At 33.0% G+C, this 26489-nt stretch overlaps 1 protein-coding gene across 1 annotated transcript in view; it reads left to right on the top strand.

Moving 5' to 3' along the window:
- The window catches only part of LOC103273992 (MAM domain-containing glycosylphosphatidylinositol anchor protein 2-like), a 647680-nt gene that overhangs the window by 528981 nt on the left and 92210 nt on the right, over window positions 1-26489 (top strand). Inside the window, exon 4 of the mRNA XM_008071450.2 lies at window positions 14763-14959. Within this exon, the coding sequence (XP_008069641.1) occupies window positions 14763-14959 (197 nt within the window). The remainder of the gene's footprint in view (window positions 1-14762; window positions 14960-26489) is intronic.

Here is a 26489-nt window from a genome sequence, read left to right as displayed (position 1 = left end):
TAAATACAAATAAGATAAAAAATGAAGACTAATATTTAAGGATATTTATGTGCCAGGTACATGTACTTTAGTGCACATGCACACACCTACACATATGCACACTAGACTTGCAGGGACTAGAAATCATAATTCCTTAACTAAATAGTTTAATAACAAAATTGGAAATGTTGTTAGGAGGGAGAAGGAGAGAAAAAGACTCGGAGGATATAGTCTATGGAAGTAAGAAGCAAATACCATACATTTCAGGGAAAAAAAGGCTACATCAAGTTTAAAAAGGCTTGGATTTATCGGCTTACTTACTGAAAATCCTGAAATTACTGAATTCATACTGAATCAGGAGAAAATTACTGAATTCATACTGAATCAGGAGAAAATTACTGAATTCATACTGCATCAGGAGAAAACTAGGCTAATGCAAAAAATTCTGAAATCTAAGGAGTTGGAGAACTCACACAGTGAAAAAAGAAAATTTTTTAAAAAGTATCAAAATTCTTATTTTTGATACCAAAAGCTAAAAGGAGGTGGAAAAATATTTACAGATTATTAAAGAGTAAGTTGGTAACTCAGGAATCCTTGAGTCAGTGACCATGTTCTTGACCGAAAGAACAAAAGAAATATTCTTGTACAGCAATTCAGTGAGGATATCACTCATTAGACAGTTTCAGGTGCATACTATAGAAAAGACAGAAGGGAAAAAAGTCATTACTCTCCAGGATATGGGGACAGGGGTATTGTTTAAATCCAATGGTTATTGGACGGGGAGGAACCTTGCTGAACGCTAATGAATATGAATAAACAGCCTGCACTGTGTTGAGTATGAATACAAACAAAGATTCTTGAAACTGAAAGTTTGGAGTTTAAGGGAAGTTCAAAAAAAGAAAATCAAAGCAAAACCTAGGAGTTGTGGTTCGGGTGAACTAAAAGGGGAAATAAAAAGTATTCTTTGGTTTCTTTTCAGTAGGCAAGGATGTGGGCAGCTGAAGTGGGGTCAGAGTGTATCCCAAAGGCCATCTACAAATTTTACTTTATTGAAATTAGGGAGAAATGGAGAAACTGACCACCTTTAAAAAGCAAAAACAATGACCTCTATATGGGTATGTTCCCAAAATCATTTTATTTGACTAAAACATATGTAGAAAACCTTCAATTCTAATGTGGAAAGATTTGTAGGACACAATTTCTAACCATAATAGATAATAATAAAATAATAGATAAAATAATAGATAAATAATAAAAATATGGCATTTAAAGTTTTTCTCCTTAAACATTTAAACATACCTTGATAATATTTATATTCAAAGGAAATCAGTAGGTAAATTATATACCATCTGGAGGGCAGCTAAGCAGACAATTCATAATAAAAGATATAAATACAACAAATGCTGAATTCTATTAAAAATATATATCTCAAAAGCCTTCATTATTATAAAAATAAATTTAAAACAACAGAAATTAATATTCAACTTAGTTAATTAGGAATGTACAATAAAATTAAGTAAATTGGGAAGACAGAGTTTATGAAGTAAAGCTAGAAACTGCATAACAGTAAATGAATACAGATGGAAAATTTAAAAAATAAAAGACTGGTTAATTTAAAAGGCAAATAAAAATGACAAACCTTTTGTAATTCTTATTAAAGAGAAGAAAAAGGAGCAAAAATATGTTTGATATGGAATATGAGGAAAGAGACATAACCTCCAATTACAGGAGAGATCGCAAAATTGAGATGCTTTATGCAGCTCTTATGGAAATGGACATTATTTAGCAAAATTTAAACTGGTAAATACTGTCCAAAGAGCAATGTCAAATGAAAACTATGCTTTAAAAGATATTAGAAATGTGATTACATATGTGTTTTTGATGATGGCACCAGACCAGATGGGTATCTGAACTTTCATTTATCTAAAATAAAAATTAATGTGTGAACTAAATTCATTCCCAATGAACAATCCCAATAGAGTTTTGTGTGTTTTTAAAAAAATATTTGAGTATAATGAAAAAAAGTCTAGATGTTAACTATATTTAGAAAGAAGCCTGAGAACAAACAGAAAAGTGTGAACTAGAATAGCAATGAGGGCCTTAGACAGGGTGAAATTTTCTTAATAGAATTCAAAAGGTAAAAATCTTCCATATCACATTTATATGGTTAAGCCATGGTTACGAAATTCCTACAGCAGAGAACATAAACCAGAAGTAGATCCTAATTTATGTGAGACTTTAATATATGATAAAGCTGGAGTTCAATACATCAGGGAAGAATTGAATATTGAATAGTGTTATTGCTTCCATTATTTCCATTAAAAAATACAGTTAGACCTCTAAATCACACAACATTCAAAGCAATTCTAGATGGAATAAAAACTTCATGTGCAATCTACGGTGAACCTAATCATGCTTTCTCATATTTTACTATCCAAAACTATACAACAAAAGACAGCCATATTTTACTATATAAAAATTGAGTTATTTTGTCTATGAAATGAGTTGTTAACAAAATTAATAGGAAAAAATAATAATCGAAAGATTATGATCCATAATACACAAAGAGATTTCTAAGAAAATCTAAGAGATTTTAAAAAGACAAGACAACTAACCTAGGACAAAAAAATAAAGGATATGTGTAGGCAGTTCAAGGAAGTAAAAATCTAGAAGGCCATTTAGCAAATGAAAAGATTCTCAAGTTCACTTGAAGTCAGAGAAAGTGCAATCTAAAGTAACAATGAGCTATCACCTTATGTAATCAGAGTGCACAAAAATTTAGAAGAACAAAAAAACCTATCATGACTGAAATGTAGAAAGGACAATACTCATGTAGGTGTGATGAAACGTACATTCTTTTTCGAAAACAACCAGGCAAAATTAGTTGCAACTACTTACATATCCATTTCCCACTTATAAGAATTTCTCCTGTTAAAATAAAGTCACAAGTTTAAAGGTACATGTTCATAGACAATTAATGGGAATGACTGAATAAATTATAAAAGATTCATGACCAGGATTATTATACGACTACTTTTAAAGGGGGCAAGAAGATTAGGTATCTACTTTGGAGGAATTTCTTTGAAGTATTTTGTATGAGAAAAAGTAAAATTTCCAAAAAAGGTGATGTATGATTTAATTTTCATAAAAAGAAAAAAAAATCCTTACACACACACATACACAACAGGATATGTTCTAAGAAATGGATTAGTAGAAGATTTCATCGTAGAGTGAACCTACAAAATCTAAAAGGACATTTATCAAATGAAAAAATTCTCAAGTTCACTAATAGTCAGTGAACTATTACATGGTAGAGACTACTATACACTGAGGACATATGCCATATAGCCTGTTGCTTCTAGGCTACAAATCTGTTCAGCATATTACTGTACATGAGTACTGTAAGCAGTTCTAACACAGTCATAAATATTTGTGTATACAAATATAGCTAAACATAGAAAAAGTAGGATAAAAATATGGTATTATCTTCTTATGGGACAACTTTCTTATATGCGGTCTGTTAAACGAAACACTGTTAAGTAGCACATGGCTGCAAATATAAGATATATATGTGTGTGTGTGTGTATGTGTATGTATAAATATATGTACATATAAACATATACCTAGTTTAAAGATTCATACACTTTGCTATCAAAATAAAGTCAAAAGTTTAAAGGTACATGTTCAGAGAAAATTAATGGGAATGGCTGAATAAGTTACAAAACATTCATGATCGGGGCTGTAAGTGGGAAGCGGGCATGTAAGTATTTTTAACTAATTTTGCCTGGTTGTTTTCAAAAAAGAATGTATATCACAGGCACATGAGTATTGTTCTTTCTACATTTCAGCCATGATAGGTTTTTTTGTTCTTCTAAATTTTTGTGCACTCTGATTCCATAAGGTGACAGTTCATTGTTACTTTAGATTGCACTTTCTCTGACTTCTAGTGAACTTGAGAATCTTTTCATTTGCTAAATGCCCTTCTAGATTTTTGCTTCCTTGAACTGCCTACTCATTTCCTTTTTTTTGTCCTGGGTTATTTGTCTTGTCTTTTAAAATGTTTAAAAATCTCTTTGTATATTATGGATTATAATCTTTTGATTATTATTTTTCTATTAATTTTGTTAACAACTCTTATTTCTTAGACAAAATAACTTAACTTTTATATGGTGAAATATGACCATCTTTTGTTGCATAGTTTTGGATGGTATAGTGAGAAATGTACAACTATAGGTTGCACATTCTATTTTTGCTTGATAGAAAATGAACAAGAGAGAAGTAAAAAGAAAATCTTGGAATAGCTTTTCTAGGCCATCTGAGAGTTCAAAAACTCTCCAGAATGATATGCAGAATAATCAGGATAATATTGACTAAGAGCCCTAACATGTAGCTACCTATATTTTAAAAAATGCATTGAAGAGGCAATGGATTCTAAATTGTGTCAGAGATGAATTTCACATAAGAACAAGTCAAAATTTCACATAAGAACAAGTCAAAATTTTTTAGATAGCCTCACTTTGATAAATTTCTCCCTTTACGAAGTTAACTGTAAGTATTTATGTTTTTTTATTTTGGATCAGATAAAATTAGTAATTGTTCAAAAATCACTATGTAGGAAATGTGTGCAACTTTTTTTGTCATCAATATTTACAAAATCTAGAAGGTCATTTATCAAATGAAAAAGAAAACAGTGTTTTCGAATTGTTATTTGCAGAAAGTTCTACAAATCATTGACACTGATGCTTTGTTTTTAATTATTGATACATCTAACAAGGATTAAATTGATTTCTCTAGTGTATAGCTTCAAAGTAACTTGATTTTATGCAGGTTGTGTAAGCTGACACGCAAACACATATAGTTAATATTAACTATTGTCATGTGCATTCATCCTGTTGTGATAATAGAAATATAAAGTATTGTCTATAAAGTGAAAATATAATATACTTTCCTAACTTTGCTGTCTCCAAGTATATTGAGTACTTATTTTTCTTAAGAAAACATGTTTGTATATATTCTATATAGGATTTTTTAGATTTCTGGAAATTCACAGAAAGAAAGATGACATCTAATAGTATTTAGTGTGCATTTGCCATCTGGATTTTCAGATTCACTTGGTTTAATTCGAAGATTAAAGACAGAAAAATTGGACCAAATGGTGGAACGAATCCCTGTGGAAAACATACTTCTGCTGTGATTATTTTTTAGATTAATTGATTCTTCAACTTATAACTACATAATATGACTTCAGTTGCAGTTAATAACTGACTAGTTATAAACACATAGACTAATTGCACCTATGCATGCTGAGAGATAAGTTAACTTGTTCATGTAATAGAGTATCCTGATAGAAGTGGAGAGTAAACTAAACTAATGTTTCCATAATTTAGTGAACTGAACTCAAGCTATTTAGTATGTAAGAACTAATATTTAATTTTTTAAGATTATGAAATCTATCCCATAACGTTAAGATATGGAAGGGTCAAAAATAATTCCAAGTTTTCTAGCATAGATGACTGGAAGCTTAACTGGAACCCTTCTGAAAAACAGAGAACCACTAATTGATAAAAAAAATCTTAAATAATTTTCATCTTAAAAATTCACATAAAAATTATACCCCTGAAATAACAATTATTGACTGAATTGAGTGTTTTCCTAAAACTCTCTGTGTTTTATTTTTTCTTTGGGAGTTAAATGTACATCTCTCAGTTTAGGGAGTAATAAAACAATGACAAAACCAAACAAGACCTTTTTGATCACCTGTCCTCTAGTCCACTAAGTCTTTTTTTGTCAGAGCCAGGTTTCTTGGAAGGATTATACACATTAATCTCTCCATGTTTTCACCTGACCCTCACTCTGTAAGGTACAGGAAAATCACTGCTAGTCTCATCACGCCAGTGACACGGCACTGGTAAAAGTCATCAGTGATCTATTGCTTGCCAAATTTAAAGTTATTGTCCAGCCAGTCCTGTTCTTACTTTAATCTCTCTTCACCTTTATTCTACTTTTGAACCCCTCCATGGCTGGGGAGGTGCTTTCTAAATTTATTTTGTTCGCTATTCATTGTTTTTTGATTTTTGTTGGTTTTTTTTTTTTTGAGCTGGAGTCTCACTCTGTCGCCCAGACTGGAGTGCAGTGGCCGCTCCCGGCCATCGCAGCCTCGCCTGCTGGGCTCCGGCGATCCTTCCGCCTCAGCCTTCCAAGTAGCCGGAATTACAGGCATGCGCTACCACGCCCGGCTGATTTTTTGATTTATTGTAGAGATGAGGTCTCGCTGTCCAGGCGGGTCTCGAACCCGCGGGCTCAGGCAATCTACTCACCTCAGTCTCCCAAAGGCACGGGATTACAGGCTGGGCCACCGAGCCCGGCTCGCTATTCATTGTTTTGTGTCTGCTTCTCTCATACGTTTTCCTTAGTGTTTCTCAGTGGGTCCCCTCCCCACTTCATTGACTGTATTTGGTGCTGCCCAGGGCTCTCTCCTTGCTCCTGCCAGGGCTCTCTCCTTGGTCCTTTCTTTTTTTCATTCTGCATACTCTTTGAGTGCTGTTTTCCCAAACAGTGTACTGATCTCTCCCAAATCCATATCCATAGCCCAGATTTTTCATTCTGGCTCCAGGTCATGTACATTGTGCTAGAGGAACTAAAGGAATCAGATATTCAGCATGATCTAAACAGAACTCAACTCCCCTATCTTTCACAACTTCCATCCTACCCTCCCCCATGGCCAGATAAAATTCTCTCTTTACCTTTCGTGTTTCAGTTAATGCACTGCCTATCCAACTGCCAAAGTCAAGTACTTAAAGACCATCTTTAACTCCCACCTTTCCCTCAGTCCTGTGTCCAAATCAGTCACCAGTTCACTTCATTTAATCCTTCTCTCCATGCCCATTGCTACAACCATATTTCAAAGCTGCTGTCACTGTTTATATCAATTGTTACAGCCATTTTCTCTCCCATCTCCTTGCCACTCTTTTCGCCATCTCCAAATCTCTTCTCCAGGAAGAGCAAGGATGATCTTTCTAAAATGAATTCTCCACATTGGATGAAAATATATCATGGAATTGATGTTTTATCATACATGGTGGTACTAATGGCTTGGACCATTTTTCTCTCTCAAACATCATATCATGCTAGTGTGCTTTAATGCCCAGAAACCTTTGCTAGCTTTGCTGGATATCTGCTGTCTGATATTTGCTCTGATATCTCAGAACTTTCATACCATAGTCACCTGTTTTACTCTCTTAGGCATTCAGGATTTATATCAGGCATCATCTTTTCAGGAAGCCTTCACTATTATTTTCAGAAAGAAATAGTTGTCTGTCTTTGACTTATATCACCATAGAATCTTGTATCTGAGCTTGTTGCATGTTTCTCATCTTGCTCACCTTTTTATTTTGACTTATAAATTGTAGGTTACTTGTAATATATCATTTTAGCATATTGTAGATATATAAAAATTAGCATTAAAAATAATGGATATAAAATTTTATATTTAGAAACATTTGATGATAATGCTAACTTTTATTGATACAAAATGACAAATTACTTAATTTCTCTGTGATTCAACCTCCCAGGTGACTAAAAGACAAGGTGTCTAGAAAAATAAAAATCAGTTGGCATATGTGGAGTTTCTTCCAAAAGTCCTGGCCCAAAATAGGTACTCAATAAATCTGTGGTCTGATCATTTGTACACTGTTTCCTGAATATCTACATGTTGAGGTCCATAGGAAATTTTTTAGATGTTTATAAAATAAAACCTGACAAGTAGATAATTCTTATAAGTGCACAAAGAAAAACTGTAGAAATGTTCATATTGTCTTGGAAGCTTTCCCTTGTCATTTCATCCAAATCTTTGTCAATTGTAACTTATTTGGGGAGACTTAATTATTTCTAGAGTTATGGAAAACAACATACATTTTTTTTTTCTTAAAATGACTTTAATCTGTCTGTGTCTAGCATATTTAATCAGTTAAAAAATCTTCTAGAAAATTAGTTCAGTTATAAAGGAGGTAGCTGATGCACTTAAGAAAAAAATGATTTTTTCTTAGAACCTTATTAAAATATGTATCAATTGCCTTGCTGAAAACTGACATTGACTATATTAGTAACATGTTAATCTTCCTTTATGTTAATTCATTAGATCACTATTAGATACTTATATCTATTATGTTGGTTTTTAGGAATACAAACATAACTAAGTTATAGGCCCTATGCATTATAGAGATATTTTTATAGAAAGCATATTAGTTATGTTATTAAAATATATTTAGAGCAAATATGCATGTATCAATATATTCTGTTATTTAAATTACTTGTAAATATGAAGAATTTTGTTAACTAATAAAAATATTAAATAATAAAAACAAACCATATGCTCTTTCCTTGAGAAAGCAGTGTGCATTTGTCAGTTAATGTAACATCTAGATATTTGAATTTCACATTTTTAACCTATAAAATTAAAATAAATTTGCTTTAAAGAAAAGAAATAAATATATATAAAATATCACCAGAAACAAAATAGTTCAATGTAGTTATGCAATATCATCATGGCCACAGAGCATGAAAACTGACTATTGAATAAATATGAAGACAGATTTTATGCTTTCTGAACTACATAATCAAGACTGAAAAAATTATAAGTAATAATCTCAGAGTCCTAGGATAAAACTGTGCAAAGAGTGCTCTGTCTAAATTCTGGGAGTGTTGGAAGATGTTCTCAAGTGAGTCATTCTGACAGAATTGTCCCCTGCTAGCAAGAGTCACCTAACCCAAGGGAGTCTCCTCACCCGGGGAATTCAGAGTCCTTTGTAGGAAAACTTTTCAAGACAACTCCAAAAGGCCTTCTCAGCTCAAGAACTCCATCTCGGAGCCTTTGTAGTGATGCATCACAGTTAACCTACCCCCACAGCTTAATCTTTTGTTTGTTTGTTTCTCTCTCTCTCTTTTTTTTTAACACCACCACATGAGTTGATAATGTAGCTGATCCTGAGGGCACCCTCCAATAAACTTCCTAAATGCGTGTGTTCATTAAAGAATCAAATTTCCTTTTTTTTTCTTCAAAGAAACTGTACTAGGTGTTCTGAGAAAACTGACTTTAAAACAGAATGTTAAATGGATCAATCATCAGCCAACTAGCTGGCTGGCAATGAGAGCCCCATTGCTGTTTGTAGGTGACCACTGATAGTTTTGGAATGCTACAATGAAAAATCATTAATATCTTCACTATAGTAAACAAGGATAGGTACTAATGAAAGGTAGTGCACCATGAGTTCACTATGTCTGGCTTTTGAGGAATTCAGAGGAAAATAATAATTACAAAGATAATGGAATCAGTTTGTTTCTGCTGATTCCTTTCATGCAGTGGAGATAGGAATGACTGAGTTAATTAATCATTAGTTGAGGGTAATATGTGAGAATAAAACCTCTTTAGCAAGATATAAATTCTTATCTTCTGTAACCAGAGATCATTAAGCTGATAACAAGATTTAGGACTTATTTAAAAGTATAACAGAAGTTCAGAGAGTCTATATCCTAAGCTAAGCCAGACTCTGACAGTTGGGAATAGGTGGAACTCTAACTTGGACAGTAGGCTACATCTGAGATTATAAACTTTATACCTTGAATCCGTAAATCTTCCTAAGCCTTCTGGACCTACAAAAGTGGCATTGTCCTCCCAATTAGAGGTTCTCACTTCAATCTTGTTTGAAGATGATGCAGAAACTTATTCACTTTGAGGCAACACAAAGTTAGGATATATATTCCCATGTCCATTACTGGCTACCAAATCAATATAGAGGGCCAGTAGATAACATTAATGAGCTATGCAAAAAGATTATCCTTCAAATGACTGTAGACTCTAGCCAGTTGGCAGGAGCTGGAGGTGGGGGCGGGAGGCATTATGCTGTTAGATTCTGGGACTGCTGGATTAAATGGGATAGAAAATAAGATTGAATAAAATTGGGGATACAGTATAAGGTCAAGTGAAGGCAGAGAATAAGAGTTGATGTTGAACATTCAACCACAATACAATATTTAACACTTTGGCAAGGACAGCAGAAAACAATATTATTATTATTATTTTTTGAGTTGGAGTCTCACTCTGTCGCCCAGACTGGAGTGCAGTGGCTGCTCCCGGCCACCGCAGCCTCGGCCTGCTGGGCTCCGGCGATCCTTCCGCCTCAGCCTTCCGAGTAGCCGGAATTACAGGCATGCGCCACCACGCCCAGCTGATTTTTTGATTTATTGTAGAGATGAGGTCTCGCTGCCCAGGCGGGTCTCGAACCCGCGGGCTCAGGCAATTCACTCACCTCAGCCTCCCAAAGGCGCGGGATTACAGGCTGAGCCACTGAGCCCGGCAGAAAACAATATTATATTCTGCTAGTATAGCTCTTGGAAGCTTGGGAAAAGCAATGATCCCCACTAAATACAGTATAAATGCTAGTACCGCCATGCAGACATGCAGAGAGTTTAAAAAAAAAGAAAGAGTCAGAGATGTGGGCGTACTAAAGTGATATTGGGTATGGTCTTGAAATATCATCAGCTTACTTTTTTTTTGTAAAAGCTTGGAAGACACCTAATTGACTAAAGCAATAAGAATGTGCAGATGACTGCAACACAAGCACCACTGAGAAACTCAGGGATGATTGTCCTCTGTTGATATAGATATAGAATTGGGCTCTCTGCTAACAAAAAGGATTATGGGATATCAAAATAATAAAGGCTAGGTGATGGTTCTTAGTTGCAACAAGCAATGTGGTCAGACATTATTGTAATGAGTAGCTAGTTCAAGTGCATCCAAGACTCTAGACCCAATGGAGATGGTTAATAGAGCACATAATATAACTCTGACAAATACATCTGGGAAAGGCCATAAAGAAAAGATTCTCACATTTGTATGCCTGATAATGAAAAAAGACTACAAAAACCACATGCTTGCACCAAGGCCATTGCAACCTCACATGAAAATTACTTCTGCAAGGACATCTCTCCAGAAACGGCCTATTCAAACTTGTACTCACATCACCCTTACTATTGATCTTTATAGCCAAGGATAATTATTTCAAAACAAGTAGACAATCCTTATTTTTTTTTAAAAATCTATGTTTTCCTTTACCTCCCTGAATATACACATAGCATTGTGTGACATTCATATTCCCATCACAATGCTCTATTCCCAAATAAACATATTTTCTTTAAAAAGAAAAAAAAAAAAGAACACATTATATCTAGGGGAAAACAAGTGTACAGCCAGTAAACTATTGTAAAATCCACACAATTAAAATAAGTCAAAGGTGGATGATCAGAAGACTGTATCCCGCATGATTTCTGAACATCATTGTCCAATTTCTGAACCCGTGGCAATGTTCAGAACTTGAACTCATGAACTGAGGAAACAAACTAAGTTACCAGAAAGGACTATGCAACACCACCACCGGTATATATGGTAATGGTATATATTCTAGTGGCCCCTTTAGGTAAGCTACCTACCAAGAGATAGACTAGTCCTGGATAAGAGTAATCTAGAATGGTAATAGTAGAAGGAGATAGCAAATCTCCGCCTTCTTCATTTCCCTTTGGAAGTTTTCCCAGAAAGAGACTAACTAGAATCTTGGAATAGCTTTTCCCAGATAGAATGATCACACCTGGCAAGTCCATCTGAATGGATGCCATAGTACATCAGCCAGATCCCCTCCTCAAAACTGAAGCATTCATTCCTCCAGCTGCTGATACCTTTCCTCATAGCAGCTGGTGGCTATCAACTAAGTTTCTCCTTAGAAATTGCCCTCTCTAGAAATAAGCTGAACAGAGAAGCCTCTCCCAAGGTCATGTCCCCTGGTGGGGAGTAGCACAAATTGAATGACTGGTTGATGGGGTGGGAGGTGGATCTAGAAAGACTTAGCCCATGTCTCATCCCAACTCCAAACCTCTTCATAGCTGCTGAGACCTTTTCTACTGCACTGTGTTTCAATCCTTTCCCTGTTCAATCTTACTTAATTTCAGCCCCCCACATGTGTTGATCTAAAAGGTACTCAAATACATATATTCAGTATATATGTAATAATGTATGGAATGTATATAGAAATATATTTAAGTGATATTTGTGTATAAATTACTGAAATTATATATCATTATATGTGTGCAATATACATATACATATAGTCTTTAAAATATAGTTTTTCACCTTGCCATCATCTCATTTGTCTAAAGGAAATCTTGTTTTTACATGTTGGCTTTTAAATTTGAAGAGAAAAAAAATCACTTAGAAATTTTATGAAGTAGAAATTCCTAAATACGATTGAATTCAACAGATAACTTAGGCAATACTATGTTCAGTAAACCATTGTCACAGAATTAGAGTCTGTGACCCAAAACTCATCTAGACCAGAGAAAGAGCATGTTTAAATGAGTGTTCAAGTTTGGTCTATTCCTGACTGAGCCTATTGACACGACCATCTAACAGGAAAAGAGCTAAGGACACATCAGTAGTGGACATTGGAAAGTATGACACTATTAACTTTCTGGAACCCAACGAAGTTCACCATTGTTACACTATTTATTATCCAATTCTGTTTTGTTCCTAAGCTTTCTGATTCAGAATTATGTTTCACCAACATATTCAACTGATAGCTTCTAAAAATGAGCCTATGACTAAAATAAATTATATTTTGAAAGAAAGGAAATAAATTGTTTACAATGGAATCAGAGTATCTTTATTCAAGTAACTAAGACTAAATTCAGTTAATCAATCTCTTGTTGGATTTGATATATTATATGAAGGGCTAATCACTAAGTAAGTGACTATTTGGTAGAGTTTAAAAATCTTTGGGCTGGGCACGGTGGCTCAGCCTATAATCCCAGCACTTTGGGAGGCCGAGGTGAGAGGATTGCCTGAGCACGGGAGTTTGAGACCAGCATGGGCGACAAGAGTGAGACTACAACTCAAAAAAACCCCCCAGATATGAATATCTCATGATAATGATGCTAGTATCCCTAAATATCCCAACTTAATAAAACCAGACAGCATATATCCCTACACAGCTATTAGAGTGGATTTAAACAGAAATGTCCTTAAACTTTACCAAAAAGCAGCAGTTGTTCTGTAAATTTACACTACTAAAATTAGAAGCCTTTGAGGTAACTGTGAAAATATTCTAATGTTGGAAGAAAAAAAAGTCCTCAGAATGTTGCAAAACTAGAAATCAAAGTAGGACTGTCAGGCAGTTCACATTTGACAATGAAAAAAACAAAACTCTTCTTAAAAGAGAGGATTTTGATTCCATAGGGCAACTATTACTTTACTACTTTTGTTGGCTTTTTATTATGTTATCACATCAAAAAGTATTTTCTAAGGAACCATGTCTTTCAAATATTCAGGGCAGCATATCACATGCTTCAGTCTTCTTATTTCTATATAAATATGGTAGATCGTTTCCATGCCTTACCCAAAGTCTTCTCACATATAGAGGCATTTGAAAGCCTGAACAAATGGGCAAGTGATGTTTTCACCTAATTATAATGAGTTGAATGCATTATGAATTGGTGAGAAAAAAAGCAAGAAAACAACATGGAACCAATGAGAGTTTAAATGAAACAACAACAACAACAATAATGATGATGATGATGATATTATTAACAGTAATAGCTAATTTTTACTGAGCGTTTACTATGTGTCCAGGGCTTTATGGACTATCTCATTTAATTCATTCACAGCCTGAATAACATGGTACTATTATTATTCCCAGATGAAGTAATCTTTCATGGTTATAAAATTAAAAGGATAAAGCTAGGTGAAGGTGGTAGTTAGCACAGATGTTTGTATCATAATTGAAAAATATATGCTAAATGTATACTACCACATGGAACTATAAGCTTGTTGTTGACTTAAGGCATACACACTTTTTAATTTATTTTTCTTTTAAGAAAAGAACGTGGGATGTGTCATTTCAAGGGTGGCAAACTGTAGCTCATTGGCTAAATGTGACTGAGGAATATCTGTATTTAGAAATAAAGTTTTACTGGAACCAAGTAATGTTGTTTATTCATTTACCTATTATCTTTGACTGCTCTCACACTACAACTGCAGAGATGAGTAGTTAAGATAATGACAATAAGATGCATAAAGCTCAAGATACTGATGAATTGACCTCTTACAGAAAATGCTAAACCCTAGAGTGTGTAATATTTCATTGGGATACATGTAAAATGACACATATTCAGTTCCAATATACAAATATGAATGCATTTTAATATTACCTTCTATTAGCAGATTTCAAATTAACAAATATAACCTGGCATGTAAAATTGGAGATGAAGATAAAATTTAAACCAGTGAGAGATCATATTTTGTTATCAGAAATATTGTAGTAATTTGTAAACATAATTATTTGTTTTAATATATCTGTTATAAATAATTAGAAAAATAAGTATATTAAGGTATAATAAGGGTCAGTTGGACTGCTTAATATTAATTTATTTGTCCTTAGTGTTCATTGTTTTAGCTAAACTCTTGAATATGAGAATTTTGAATTTTTATCTGTCTCATGGAGCTCTGTTTTATGTGAGTTATTTCTAACATATATTTCTATATGAGGTCAGTTTACTGTCTCAACAAATATAGATGCTAAGAAGTAATTATTACTTCTTATCATTGGAAACTTCTTTACAAATGAGATTAATAAGCTTAATGAAAAAATAAGCCTAGTGATAAGTAATGTAATAAATTAGAAGTATGCATTAAAGCCAGCTATCTCCTTACATTGTCACTTGGTTGTTTTTATTTCTTCTAGATTTGGATGACCCTGTAGTAACTGTTCATCAAAGTATAGGTGAAGCTAAAGAACAATTTTATTATGAAAGAACAGTGTTCCTCCGGTGTGTGGCCAATTCCAACCCGCCTGTTCGGTATAGCTGGAGACGCGGCCAGGAGGTGTTACTGCAAGGATCTGATAAAGGGGTTGAGATTTATGAACCCTTCTTTACCCAGGTATGAATTAAGGTATAGTATTTCCACCCTACTCTGCTAGGATATTTGCCTAATTCAGACATCATGCAATATTATAAATATTTGAAAAGACAGTTTCTCCAAATCTGGCCTTTTAATAACCAATGCGAGCTTGACTGAAAGATCAGAGAACTTAAATATAGAGGACAACTTATTTTTATGTAGTAGTTAAATTTAAAAGGATAACTCTTGAAAACATTTACTACTGTAGCCTAATTAATATTTCTTTATTCATAAGTTGGCTTAAGTTTCAGTATAAAGTACAGAATTATACATATTGCTGACTGATTTGGTTTTTGTGGAAAATATTTGTCAAGGGAACAGATTTCTATTTTGTAAATGGTAAATAACTTTTAGAGGAATTAAAAATCTATTTGAAATTTATTTGGCTTTGGTTTTAGGAAAAACTTGTGTTTGGTTTCCTTTGTTCATTTTTGCTTTTGAAAGCTTAGAAATGGAGCCATAATTATGTTAAAAATGAAAATATCTAATGAGTCATTAAAAACTTATTTAATAAAAAGAAAATTTGAATTAATTTTACATAGAGTGAATGTAGTATAAAATGTTCTTGTGTAATATATCAAGAATGGAGAAATAATAAGTCTTCAAGAAGACATTGAAGTTTGTTAGAATATTTGAGTGCTGTTATTATAAATTTTTTTAATGACTACAAAGGAGACAAACCTAATTTAGTAAAGAAAACGTTTTAAATCGAAAACAATATTTGGACAAATGTTCTATTGTAACCATGAATAATAATTTTTAAAATAATATAAGCCACAAGATAGATAAGGATTTGTCCACGTTGTATATACGTTTGTGATTGCTGTATGTCTAGAAATACACAAATAAACTTTAAGTATTATAAATATTCTACTTCACAATTTTAAAGGTTAATACAGCTTTCACATTGAAACTTTAATAACATGAGGTTATTCTGAGTTCTTAAATATACTAACATTCAATTTTTTCGCCATTAAATATGTTTTCTTATATAGTAAACTAGGGTCTGACCTCTTTCTTATTAATATAGTTGCCAATGTTTAGACATTAACTAGAAGAATGCAGTGATCATACATTTGCACATACAATATATATTTCTGTTTTTGCAAACATATTCTAAATAAAAATATATATTCTTTATGTTTTAAAGACTTAGAGCAGTTTTGAGTGGCCAAAATAGAAATCTTTGAAAATTATCATTACACATGTATTACTGTGATAAAACAGTGTTGAAACCTGTTCTGATCTGACCCTCTTTTGACTTAGTCACTAAGACATCAAATGTCCTCTGCCAGCAGGCAGAATTGAACTTTCCATATATTCTCCAATACTGCAATTCATTCTTCAATTTTTACGGAAATGATTTTTTTGGTTATCTATTATGTATTTTATTCTTCTTTTGCCAATTTATTTTTAAAACATCATTAAATTTAGAAAATGCACTTCTTTCTAGAATATCATCAAACATGATAGCATTTACAAATAATGAGGTAATTCGAAACACCTTTTCGCCACAGCTATTTATAACCTGCAAACGTGTCTGATCACTTGAAAATAAACACATGGGCCTTGGCCAAATTTGGGGAAGTAGTTTACACTATCAACATAAGTAGGACTTTGGGAGGCCGGGCGAGTGGATTGCCTGAGCCTGAGGGTTCGAGACTCGACTGGGCAACTTGGCAAAACCTTGTCTCTAAATAAATCAAAAGAATAGCCGGGCGTGGTAGCATGCGCCTGTAGTTCCAGCTGCTTGGGAGACTGAGGTGGAAGGATCGCCGGGGCCAAGCAGGTCGAGGCTGTGGTGGCTGGGAGTGGCCACTGCACTCCAGTCTGGGGCGACAGGGTGAGACTCCAACTCCAACTCCAAAAAAAAAAAAAAAAACATAAGTAGGAATTTATTTTAAATTTATTAAACAAGCTCAATCAAACTTTTTAGAATTGACACTTAATGATTGTACATAATTATCAAGTACAGTGTGAGGTTTTGATACAAGCATACATTGTATAATAAATAAATCCGATTATTTAGCACATTCATCATCTCAACATTTATCATTTATTTGTGATAAGAACATTCAAAATCTTATCCTCTTGGTGTTTTCAAATATACAATCCAATATTCTTAACCATAGTTAACTTACTGTGCTATTTATCTTATTCCTCTTATCTAACTATAACTTTGTACTCATTGACCAGTATCTTCTTATTCTCATGTCTACCCTGTCCTCTCTGACGCTGATCACCACTCTTCTTCTACTTCTATGAAATTAACTTTAGATTTCACATATGAGTGTATCATGCAGTATTTGTCTTTATGTGCCCGGCTCATTTCATTTAACATACTGTCATCCATATCCATCCATGTTTCTGAAAGTGATGAAGTTTATTATTTCATGACTGAATGGTATTTCATTGTGTATATCTGCCAGATTAATCCATTCATCTATTCTTCTGTTAGATTTATTCTATATTTTGCCTAAATATGACCATGTAGATATATCTTTGACATATTGATATTGTTTCTTTTGAATAATATACACAATAGTAGGATTGCTGGATCATATGGTAGTTCTATTTTCAATTTTTGAAGAACCTTCATATTGTTTTTTGTAATGATTATACTAATTTGAATGCCTAGCAACAATGTGTAAGTGTTCTCCCCACATTCACATAAGCATTTTTTACATTTTGTCCTTTTGATAATAGCCATTCTAATGGAAAAGAGGAGAGATCTCATTGTGGGTTTGTTTCCATTTCCCTGATAATTAGTGATGTAGAGCTTTTTTTTTTTTTCCCCACATACTTGTTGGCAATTTGCCTGTTTTCTTTGGACAGATATCTATTCAGTCAACTCAGGTATTTTGTCCATTTTAAAATCAGGATTTGTTTTTTTGCTAATGAATTCCATATATTCTGGGTATTATTCTCTTGTCAGATGCAAAGTTTGCAAATATTTTCTCTCATTCTGTAAGTTGTTTCTTTGCTGCACAGAAGCATTTCAACTCAGTGTAATCCCATTTTTCTATTTTTGCTTTAGTTGCCTTTTCCTAGACCCTGCTGTGAAGCATCTCTCTACATTTTCTTCTAGTAGTTTTATCATTTCAGAATTTACATTAAAGTCTTTATTACACTTAGAGTTAATGTTTGCATGTGATAAGAGATAGTGTTCAGAGTTATTTTTCTGCATGTGAATATCCAGTTTGCCCAGTGCTATTTATTGAAGATACTATCCTTTTCCCAATGTGTGATTTTGATGCCTTTGTCACACATCACTTGGCTATAGATGTGTGGGTTTATTTTTGTGTTCACTATTCAGTTCCATTGGCCTATGTATCAGTTTTTATGTCAGTACCATGCTGTTTTGTTTATTGTAGTACTGTAGAATGTTCTGAAGACAGATAGTGTGATGTCAGCTTGCTTTTTAAAAAAATTATTTTAACTCTTTGAGGCCTTTTATAATTCCATACAAAAGAACCTTTTTTGTCTAGAAGTGTCCCTTTCTCAAAGTTGCCTTCGTGATGCTTCCTAAAATCTGCCTATTGGAAATTTATCTATCTATGAAAAAAAATTGCCTTTGAATCTCATTAATTTGACTACACAAGCTTTCGTTTAGTGAGCGATTATTTGGGGAGCAAGGGTGCAGCAATGGTGTAAATATTTCCTTCTTCTTTTACTTTTAAATTTTCTGTATGTTTATATTTACAACATGCCATTTGTAACCAGTATATATGCTTAGTATTTTTGTTTTAATCCACTGGGAAAATCTCAACAGTACATTTGATGCAATCACTTATATACTGAATGACCTTTATTTTCATGTGATTTATCTGTTTTATTTTACTTCTCTCTTTTCTTGACTTCTTTCGGATTTATCAAAATTTTTAAATTATTTTTTTTTATATAACTAAGAGTCCCACTCTCTTTTTTTGACTTAGATATATCAAACATTTTAAATCATTTTAGTTTAAAAAATTATTTTATTTTCTGATTTAACTAAGAGTTTTATAGTATCATAGTATCATTTTTGATAACCTTAAAAATTACATCTTGTATCCTTGATCATTACCTTACAATCTCATTAATGATAGAAGCTTGGAATGCTTCAATAATGTTTACCCTTCTTTTATTTCCATCTGTTTTTGTCTAGTATTTTAATTCTACATATATTTCTACATTACTTTTTGATAAAATAATTATTTTATTCTTTGAAATACTCACTATCCACTTATATTTACCCATATATATCATATTTTGTTTTGAGTTCTTTTATCTTTATGGTGTGAAGGAATCCTTGAGGTTTTTTTTTTCATTTTTCTTTGCTAATAGATATGCACTTGTTTTTAATTTCTGCTCATTTATTTTCCACATGGCAATATACCTCTAAGTGGGCATTCCTTTTTTTATTATTTTGCAAAATTCAAACACAGAAATAACCGCATATTCACATTACCTAGAAATAATCCACTCAAATTAAAAGCATCAAGCATTGATGGGTTATGCAAATTTCACCAAAAAGATTGCAGCAAATTTGTTAGAAGATGTTTGCATCACATATACCATAGCAAACTTCTTAATACAAGTATATCTAGTTCCAAAATTTCCTAGTACTTAGAGGACTGCCAGTAAAATTAATATCCTTCCTTCAGTTTTATTCCATGCAGCTTTTCCCCAACCATTCTTCAGTCTACATCTTCTTTCTTCTAATTCCCAGACTGCAATTGTTTCTTCACTTTATTACGCAGAACAATTCAGATATGCATGTTTTCTAGCATCATTTATTGAAGAGGTTATTCCTTGATACTTATATTGAAAATCAATTAGCCCTATATATCGGGGTCTATTTATGAGCTATTTATTATTTTCCATTGATTTTTTTGTCTACCTTCATGTCAATAGCACACTCTTTTAATTACTGTAGCTTTGGACCAATCCTTGATAGCAGGAAGAATAAGCCCTTGAACTGTGGTTATCTTTTTCAAAATTGTATGAAATGCTCTAGCTTTTTTGTATTTCCACCTAAATTTTAGGATCATCTTGTCAATTTATATAAACAGACTGCTAATACTTGTGAGGTTGTGTTAAATCTATAGATCAATTTAAAGAGATTTAGATTGAGGCTATTGATCTGAAGAGGAAGGTAACTGGATACATTAGTATCAAGCAAAAATAAAGTCAGATCCCCTTCATTTTGATTTTACTTTTTTGACCGATATTATATTGCTCTATGAGCAATTTCAGGACATGTATTAGATTTTCCTATACAAATTTTATTTAGGCTTTTAAAGCTTTGGGATACTGTTTTGGGTCTCTATGGGCATATGTGTATTTATCATAAATGCATAGGAAGCTGATCATTTAGTTAAGAAATTCTGGAATATTTCTTATAAATAAATAGGGGAAAGACAACTAGCTCTATATAGCTTCCTGCATCCCCAAACTTTTAAAAACAATTATTTTCGTTTGGATCATATTATGTTTACTTTTGTGATGAGATTACAAATGCAAATGTCTACTGAGACTAATATAGTAAAATAAATACATGAATCTGCCTGGTAGTATGAAATAAGAACTGATAAATTTGTAAAACTGTAAAATTGACAGTGCACACCAGCTCTTTAGAAAATAATACACCACCCATTGTTGCCCGAGTTCTATATTTGGGCCCCCAGGTTGCCATTTTGAAATGTAACTTGAATCCACAACTTCTTCAGTATGGATATAGTGGTACATATTATAATACTACTAATTTCATATGATTTTGGGTGTAGAGAGCTATAGAATAATCAACTTGTCCCTAAAAGTGTTAATGAATGAAAAAATTAGAAAGAATAGATTGAGAAGGTCAAGGCTGGTTCTAGGCTTCAGGCACATTTTAATACTATAAATTAAAATGATGTATACTTTTTTTTTTAACCTCTCAGTTTACTTTACAGCAAACAATGTCCTCATTTTCAGTTATCACTACCCCAGAAATTTGGAAGTACCATGAATTATGGTTGTCCAACAATGAAAAGCAACACAATGGACTTAGTTTGTTTTATTTATTTTTACAATGACAAACTATAACTTTATCATAGGTTGTAATTTATGAAGTTATCATGTCTATTTATCTTTCCCTATATTAAAAGATAGGCTCCGACTCAAAAAAAAAAAAGTTAGGCCCATATCTTTTAATTAATTATTCAGAATTGTGTTGTGGAGTTAAAGGGATCAATTATTCGCTCTACATATCAAATTTGCTTTAGATTTAAAATTTTGTGTTGCATTTTTAAAATAGCTCCTAAAATTGACATATTTTATGCCTTTTTAGAATAACTTTGCTATTTTAATGAGTGTTTACCTTTATTTTATCTATATCTATATTTTATGCATTTATATTTATATATAATTTTTAGGTATTATTGATTACTTGAACTATTGGTTTTTTTATCAACTGCTGTATGTATTTACTCATTTATTTCCTTACTTTTTTTTTTTTTTGAAAGCAGAATTTATTGAGAGAACAGGAAAGCTCCTACAGTGGGACGAGGCCCAAAGGGGTTGCCCTGTGTGTATTTATAATAAAAAAAACTTTACAATAAAAAAACTGTGTGTATTTATAATAAAAAAACTTGTGTTAGCATTGTTTATATTGGAGCACTTCAATAATATATCAATTTATTTCCATAGACCTATAGACTGTGTCTTCTGTGGCTTCAAAATATAAATAAGATTCTGTTAAAATAACTGAGATCTACTATGTGAAGCATATGAGCAAATCTTTGTTTAGAGATATAGTGGTCACTGGGCAAGGCTCTTCCTCCTCTACTAATTTTGTTGATATATAAGGGAACGTTGTTGTCAAAATAAAGGTACTCAATTCTGCTAAAATGAGGGCTCATTTATGGTGGGAACATTAACATCTGCAAGTAATACGGAAGGAAGTGAATGTCTCCAAAGATTAATGTCTATGATTGGTTGGAACAATACCTGGTATGTATGGGAAAGAATGGATGTGAATCTGGGAAGGCATACAGGGTATATATGATGGAAGGATCCAGATTGATTATAGATTACATGCCTGCTTATTTTAAAGTTTAGAAAATTAAATTTCTCTTAAGAATATCTTTTCTGTAATAATGATATTTAATAATAGCTTGTTTTAATAAAATGGAATTTCAGAGACACTGATACATATTTATTCTCCATACCTATTTATGATATGCTAATAACTGCAATGTGAATTGAATATTTATTTCAAAATACTGTTGTGTGACAAAAATCTTATATTTTTTTTATGGATAATGTTTCTAAAATGAAACTGGTCTGTGTTCCTGAAGCTGATAAGAATTCATAAGCATAGAATGCAGCAAACCTAAGAGGAATAATCATGCTTTTAATACTTTCACTTAATAGTGAAAGACATAAACAGGCATATATCATTATCTAGTTATGTTTATAATAAATTAGTCATTAGAACTACCAAAAATGAATGTAAATTGGCTTTATGTTTTTACTGACATCTCAGAATTTTAATAAACAACTAATATCAATTTTTGAAGTTCTAGTTAATTTATAAGTAACTTGAAATTATTGCTTAAGGCTATATGTATTATTTCACTAGAGCAATGTCAACATTGGAAAGGGACACTGACTAATATATAGTATTTCTTTATTCTGTTTAAAATAGTTTTAAAAGTTCAAATATGTTTGCAAATAATTTAGAAATTGTTTAAGAAATATGTACTTAAATTTTGCAAATTGTATATTCACATTCTATTTTTCTAGAACTTTTGTAAAGATTTTGACATCATCTTGTGTATTGTAATTACGCCCTCTAATTACATGACTGAACATATTTACATCAATTACATAATTAGTTATAATCAGGCTAGTTAGACTAATTATACAATTAGGCAATAATCACTCAAAATTTCTTTTTATAAATCATGAAATTTCACATGCAAAAGTGTCTCAACATCCCAAAATATCGAATTTAAATGATTAACAATATAAAACTAATATTATGTAATACAGCAGTTAAATGGTAAAATCTAACATGTATAAAGTCACATGTATAGATACATGATATTTGACTGCATATATGTGTGTACACACACACACATCACATGTTGGTATACTCTGTTTTGTTATACATTATGCTGTATATTTTACAAATATTTTCATCATTTCCTGTCTGTGTTGAATGGAGGGTAAGGTTCAAATTTTTTGTTAATTCTGACATTTCTTTTTTTTTCTTTTTTATTTATTTATTTTTTTCATTAATCAGTATTTTTTATTATGGTTTTGTGGGGTACAGTTAAGGGTTAGGTGTACAATGACGTTTCATTCAGGCACCCTGTAGATAAGAAGTGTTTTTCCATCCCCCGACAGATATTTGCTACTGTTAATCCCATCCCCCTCCCCCCCATAGTTTCCCAGTACCATCAGTCATTTTCTTATAGTATTGCATTGGATGTTCAAGGTCCATTATATGAGTGAGAACATGTGATATTCGGATTTTTGTTTTTGTGAGAGGTCACTCAGTATTATAGACTCTAGTTCCATCCAGGTTGCAGCGAAATTCATGATTTTGTTCTTTTTTATGGCTGCGTAGTATTCCATCGTGTATATGTACCACATTTTTTTAATCCAGTCCTCTTTTGATGGGCAGCATAGTTGTTTCCAGGTTCTTGCTATTGTGAACAACGCTGCGATAAACATATGTGTGCAGGTATCTTTTTTATAGAGTGATTTGTGTTCTTCAGAGTATATTCCCAGTAGGGGGATTGCAGGGTCATATGGAAGGTCAATTTTTAGAGCTCTTAGGAATCGCCACACTGCTTTCCACAGAGGTTGCACTAGTTTACACTCCCACCAACAGTGTAGAAGTGTTCCCTTTTCACCACACCCTCTCCAGCAGCTGTTATTTTTTGAGTTGTTGATAATTGCCATTCTGACTGGAGTTAGGTGGTATCTCAGGTGTGGTTTTGATTTGCATCTCCCTGATGATTAGTGAGGTTGAGCATTTCTTCATGTGTTTGTTGGCTGCTCGAATGTCTTCTTTTGTGAAGTGTCTGTTCTTATCTTTTGCCCATTTTATAATGGGGTTGTTTGTTTTCTTCTTTTCAGTACGTTTCAGTTCCTTGTAGACCCAGGATGTTAAGCCTTTGTCAGACCTAGAGTTGGCAAATACTTTTTCCCAGTCTGTAGGCTGTCTCCCTGCTCTCTTGATGGTTTCTTTGGCTTTGCAGAAGCTTGTCAGTTTAATAAGGTTCCATTTGTCTATCTTCTCTCTTAAGCCCTGTGGGTTTCGGGTTTTGTACAGGAATTGGATGCCAGTTCCAATCTTTTTTTTTTCATTCAATAGACTTCATTTGTATTAGTCCCAGTTTCTCTTAATGTAATATGTCCATTAATCTTACATGTTAACTTAGAAGACCATGTTATTTGAATCCTGTAGATTTGCATGTGTTGGTATCTTGTTTTTTTGATGGCAGGAGATAATCATCTTGGTTCACCTAGAACAATTCTCCAATCCCATGGTAACCAAACCACTGGAAAACTATGAATCTAGAGGTTTTCCTTTCTTTTTTGACTTTTTTTCTGTCTTCTTCCATTTTGTGTTTCTGTAAAGAAATACCTGAGACTAGGTCATGTGTAAAGCAAAGAGGTCTATTCAGTTCACAGTTTTGCAACTGTAAAAAAAAGCATGACACTAACATCTGCATCTGACGAGGGCTTCAGGACAAGGACACTTTCACTCATGGCAAAAAGAGAAGGGGAACATGCTGTGCAGAGACCACATGGTGAGAGAGGAAGCACTAGAGAGGTGAGGAAGTGCCAGACTCTTTTTAACAACCAGCTCTCTAGGGAACTAATGGAGTTAGAACTCATTCACAGAAGGCATTAACCTATTCAGGGAGAAGTTCACCCCCTTAACCACACACGTCCTATTAAACCCTTCCTCCATCATTATGATCAAATTTCAATATGAGGATTGGTGGATAAACACCCAAACCATAGCATCATCTCATATGCCCATTGCTACTCTGTTCATGAATAAGAGTATGCATGTGTAAACCAGTCTATTTATTAGGCTACACTTTTTAGTCTTTCAAAAAAGGAAATCAAGAGTAGCATGAATTCTCATTTTATTTTATTTCTTTCATTTCACTTTATTTATTTTTTTGAGTTGGAGTTTCACTCTGTCGCTCAGGCTGGAGTACAGTGGCACAATCATGGCTGAGTACAGCCTCAACCCTCTGAGCTCAGGCAATGCTTCTGCCTCAACCTTCTGAGTGGCTGGGACTACAGACATGTACTACCATGCCTGTATAATTTCTTAATTTTTTGTAGTGACGAGATCTTGCTATATTGCTCAGACTTGTCTCAAACTCCTGGGCTCAAGCAATCCCCCTGCCTCAGCCTCTTAAAGTGCTGCGATAACAGGTGAGAGCCACTATGCTCAGTGAATTTTCTTCATCATTTCAACATTACTACCCAATTTATATTCTTTACTTTTAGATAACATAAATACTAGCAGCTTTCCTGACCACAAAACCTCAAATACAATAAATATTTCAAGAACACATTCATTACAAAAGTGACCTCTATATTTTCATGACCAGCTTTATGGCTATTGGTTGAGATGTACTTTATCATTTTACATGTTTCTCTTGGAGCTTGTTTCTTTTTTACATTATCTTGACCATCATGACTGTCCAGTTATTCTGTGGATGACCCAAAGTCAGCTTCATAAATTCATCTTACAGTCTACTGTACTGTAATTTTTTTATTCCTATTATTACCGTTAAAATCAATATGATTCAAAAAGTTTCCTAAAAACTATGGGCAAGATGATCCTGTGAGCTCTATATTTTCTAGTCAGCAATCATTTCTGAGTTGACAACATACAAAACACTGCACAAATGGCAAGGATTACAATTTACAATTTAAAAGGGAAGGTATTATAAAAGGGAAAGTCAGGATCAACACACGTATATAATGTAAGTGATAGAAACATATAATTATATACACAAATATTACTGATGTAAATAGACAAAATATAGTACTTCAGAAAGTAAAAGAAAAAGCACTTCAAGAGGTTGACTTAGAAGTGAGAGACTATAGATTGAAAACTTTTTCCTTAAATAATGACTGTCAAGTAATATTCAGAAGACCTGAGGAGGCATCTGTTGCTTGGTGGAGTGGATAGTTATGGTTAAATTTTTTTTTAAGTAGAAAATTAGCCTTGTTTAAAAAAAATCAGATGAGATTAGTGGTGTTAAACACTGAATACGTAACTTTGGAATAAACATAAATCTACTCTCATAGCTCATCTAATCTGACCCCTTTCAAGTTCTGAAATGTTATCTCATTTTATGCTGCTTATTGCTCTGCATTTAGTCACATTAATTTTTTATCTATCCTTCCAACAGGCCAACCTTACTGCTGTGTCAGGGTCTCCACAATTGTGGTCTCCAGTGTCATTGTTTATCATTCATCTCTCTTTTTTTTTTTTTTTGGA

The sequence above is a fragment of the Carlito syrichta genome, unplaced genomic scaffold, assembly GCF_000164805.1.
Source record: "Carlito syrichta isolate Samal-C Ts95f unplaced genomic scaffold, Tarsius_syrichta-2.0.1 Scaffold314333, whole genome shotgun sequence".
Taxonomy (NCBI): domain Eukaryota; kingdom Metazoa; phylum Chordata; class Mammalia; order Primates; family Tarsiidae; genus Carlito; species Carlito syrichta.
This window is presented reverse-complemented; position numbering and strand designations above follow the sequence as displayed.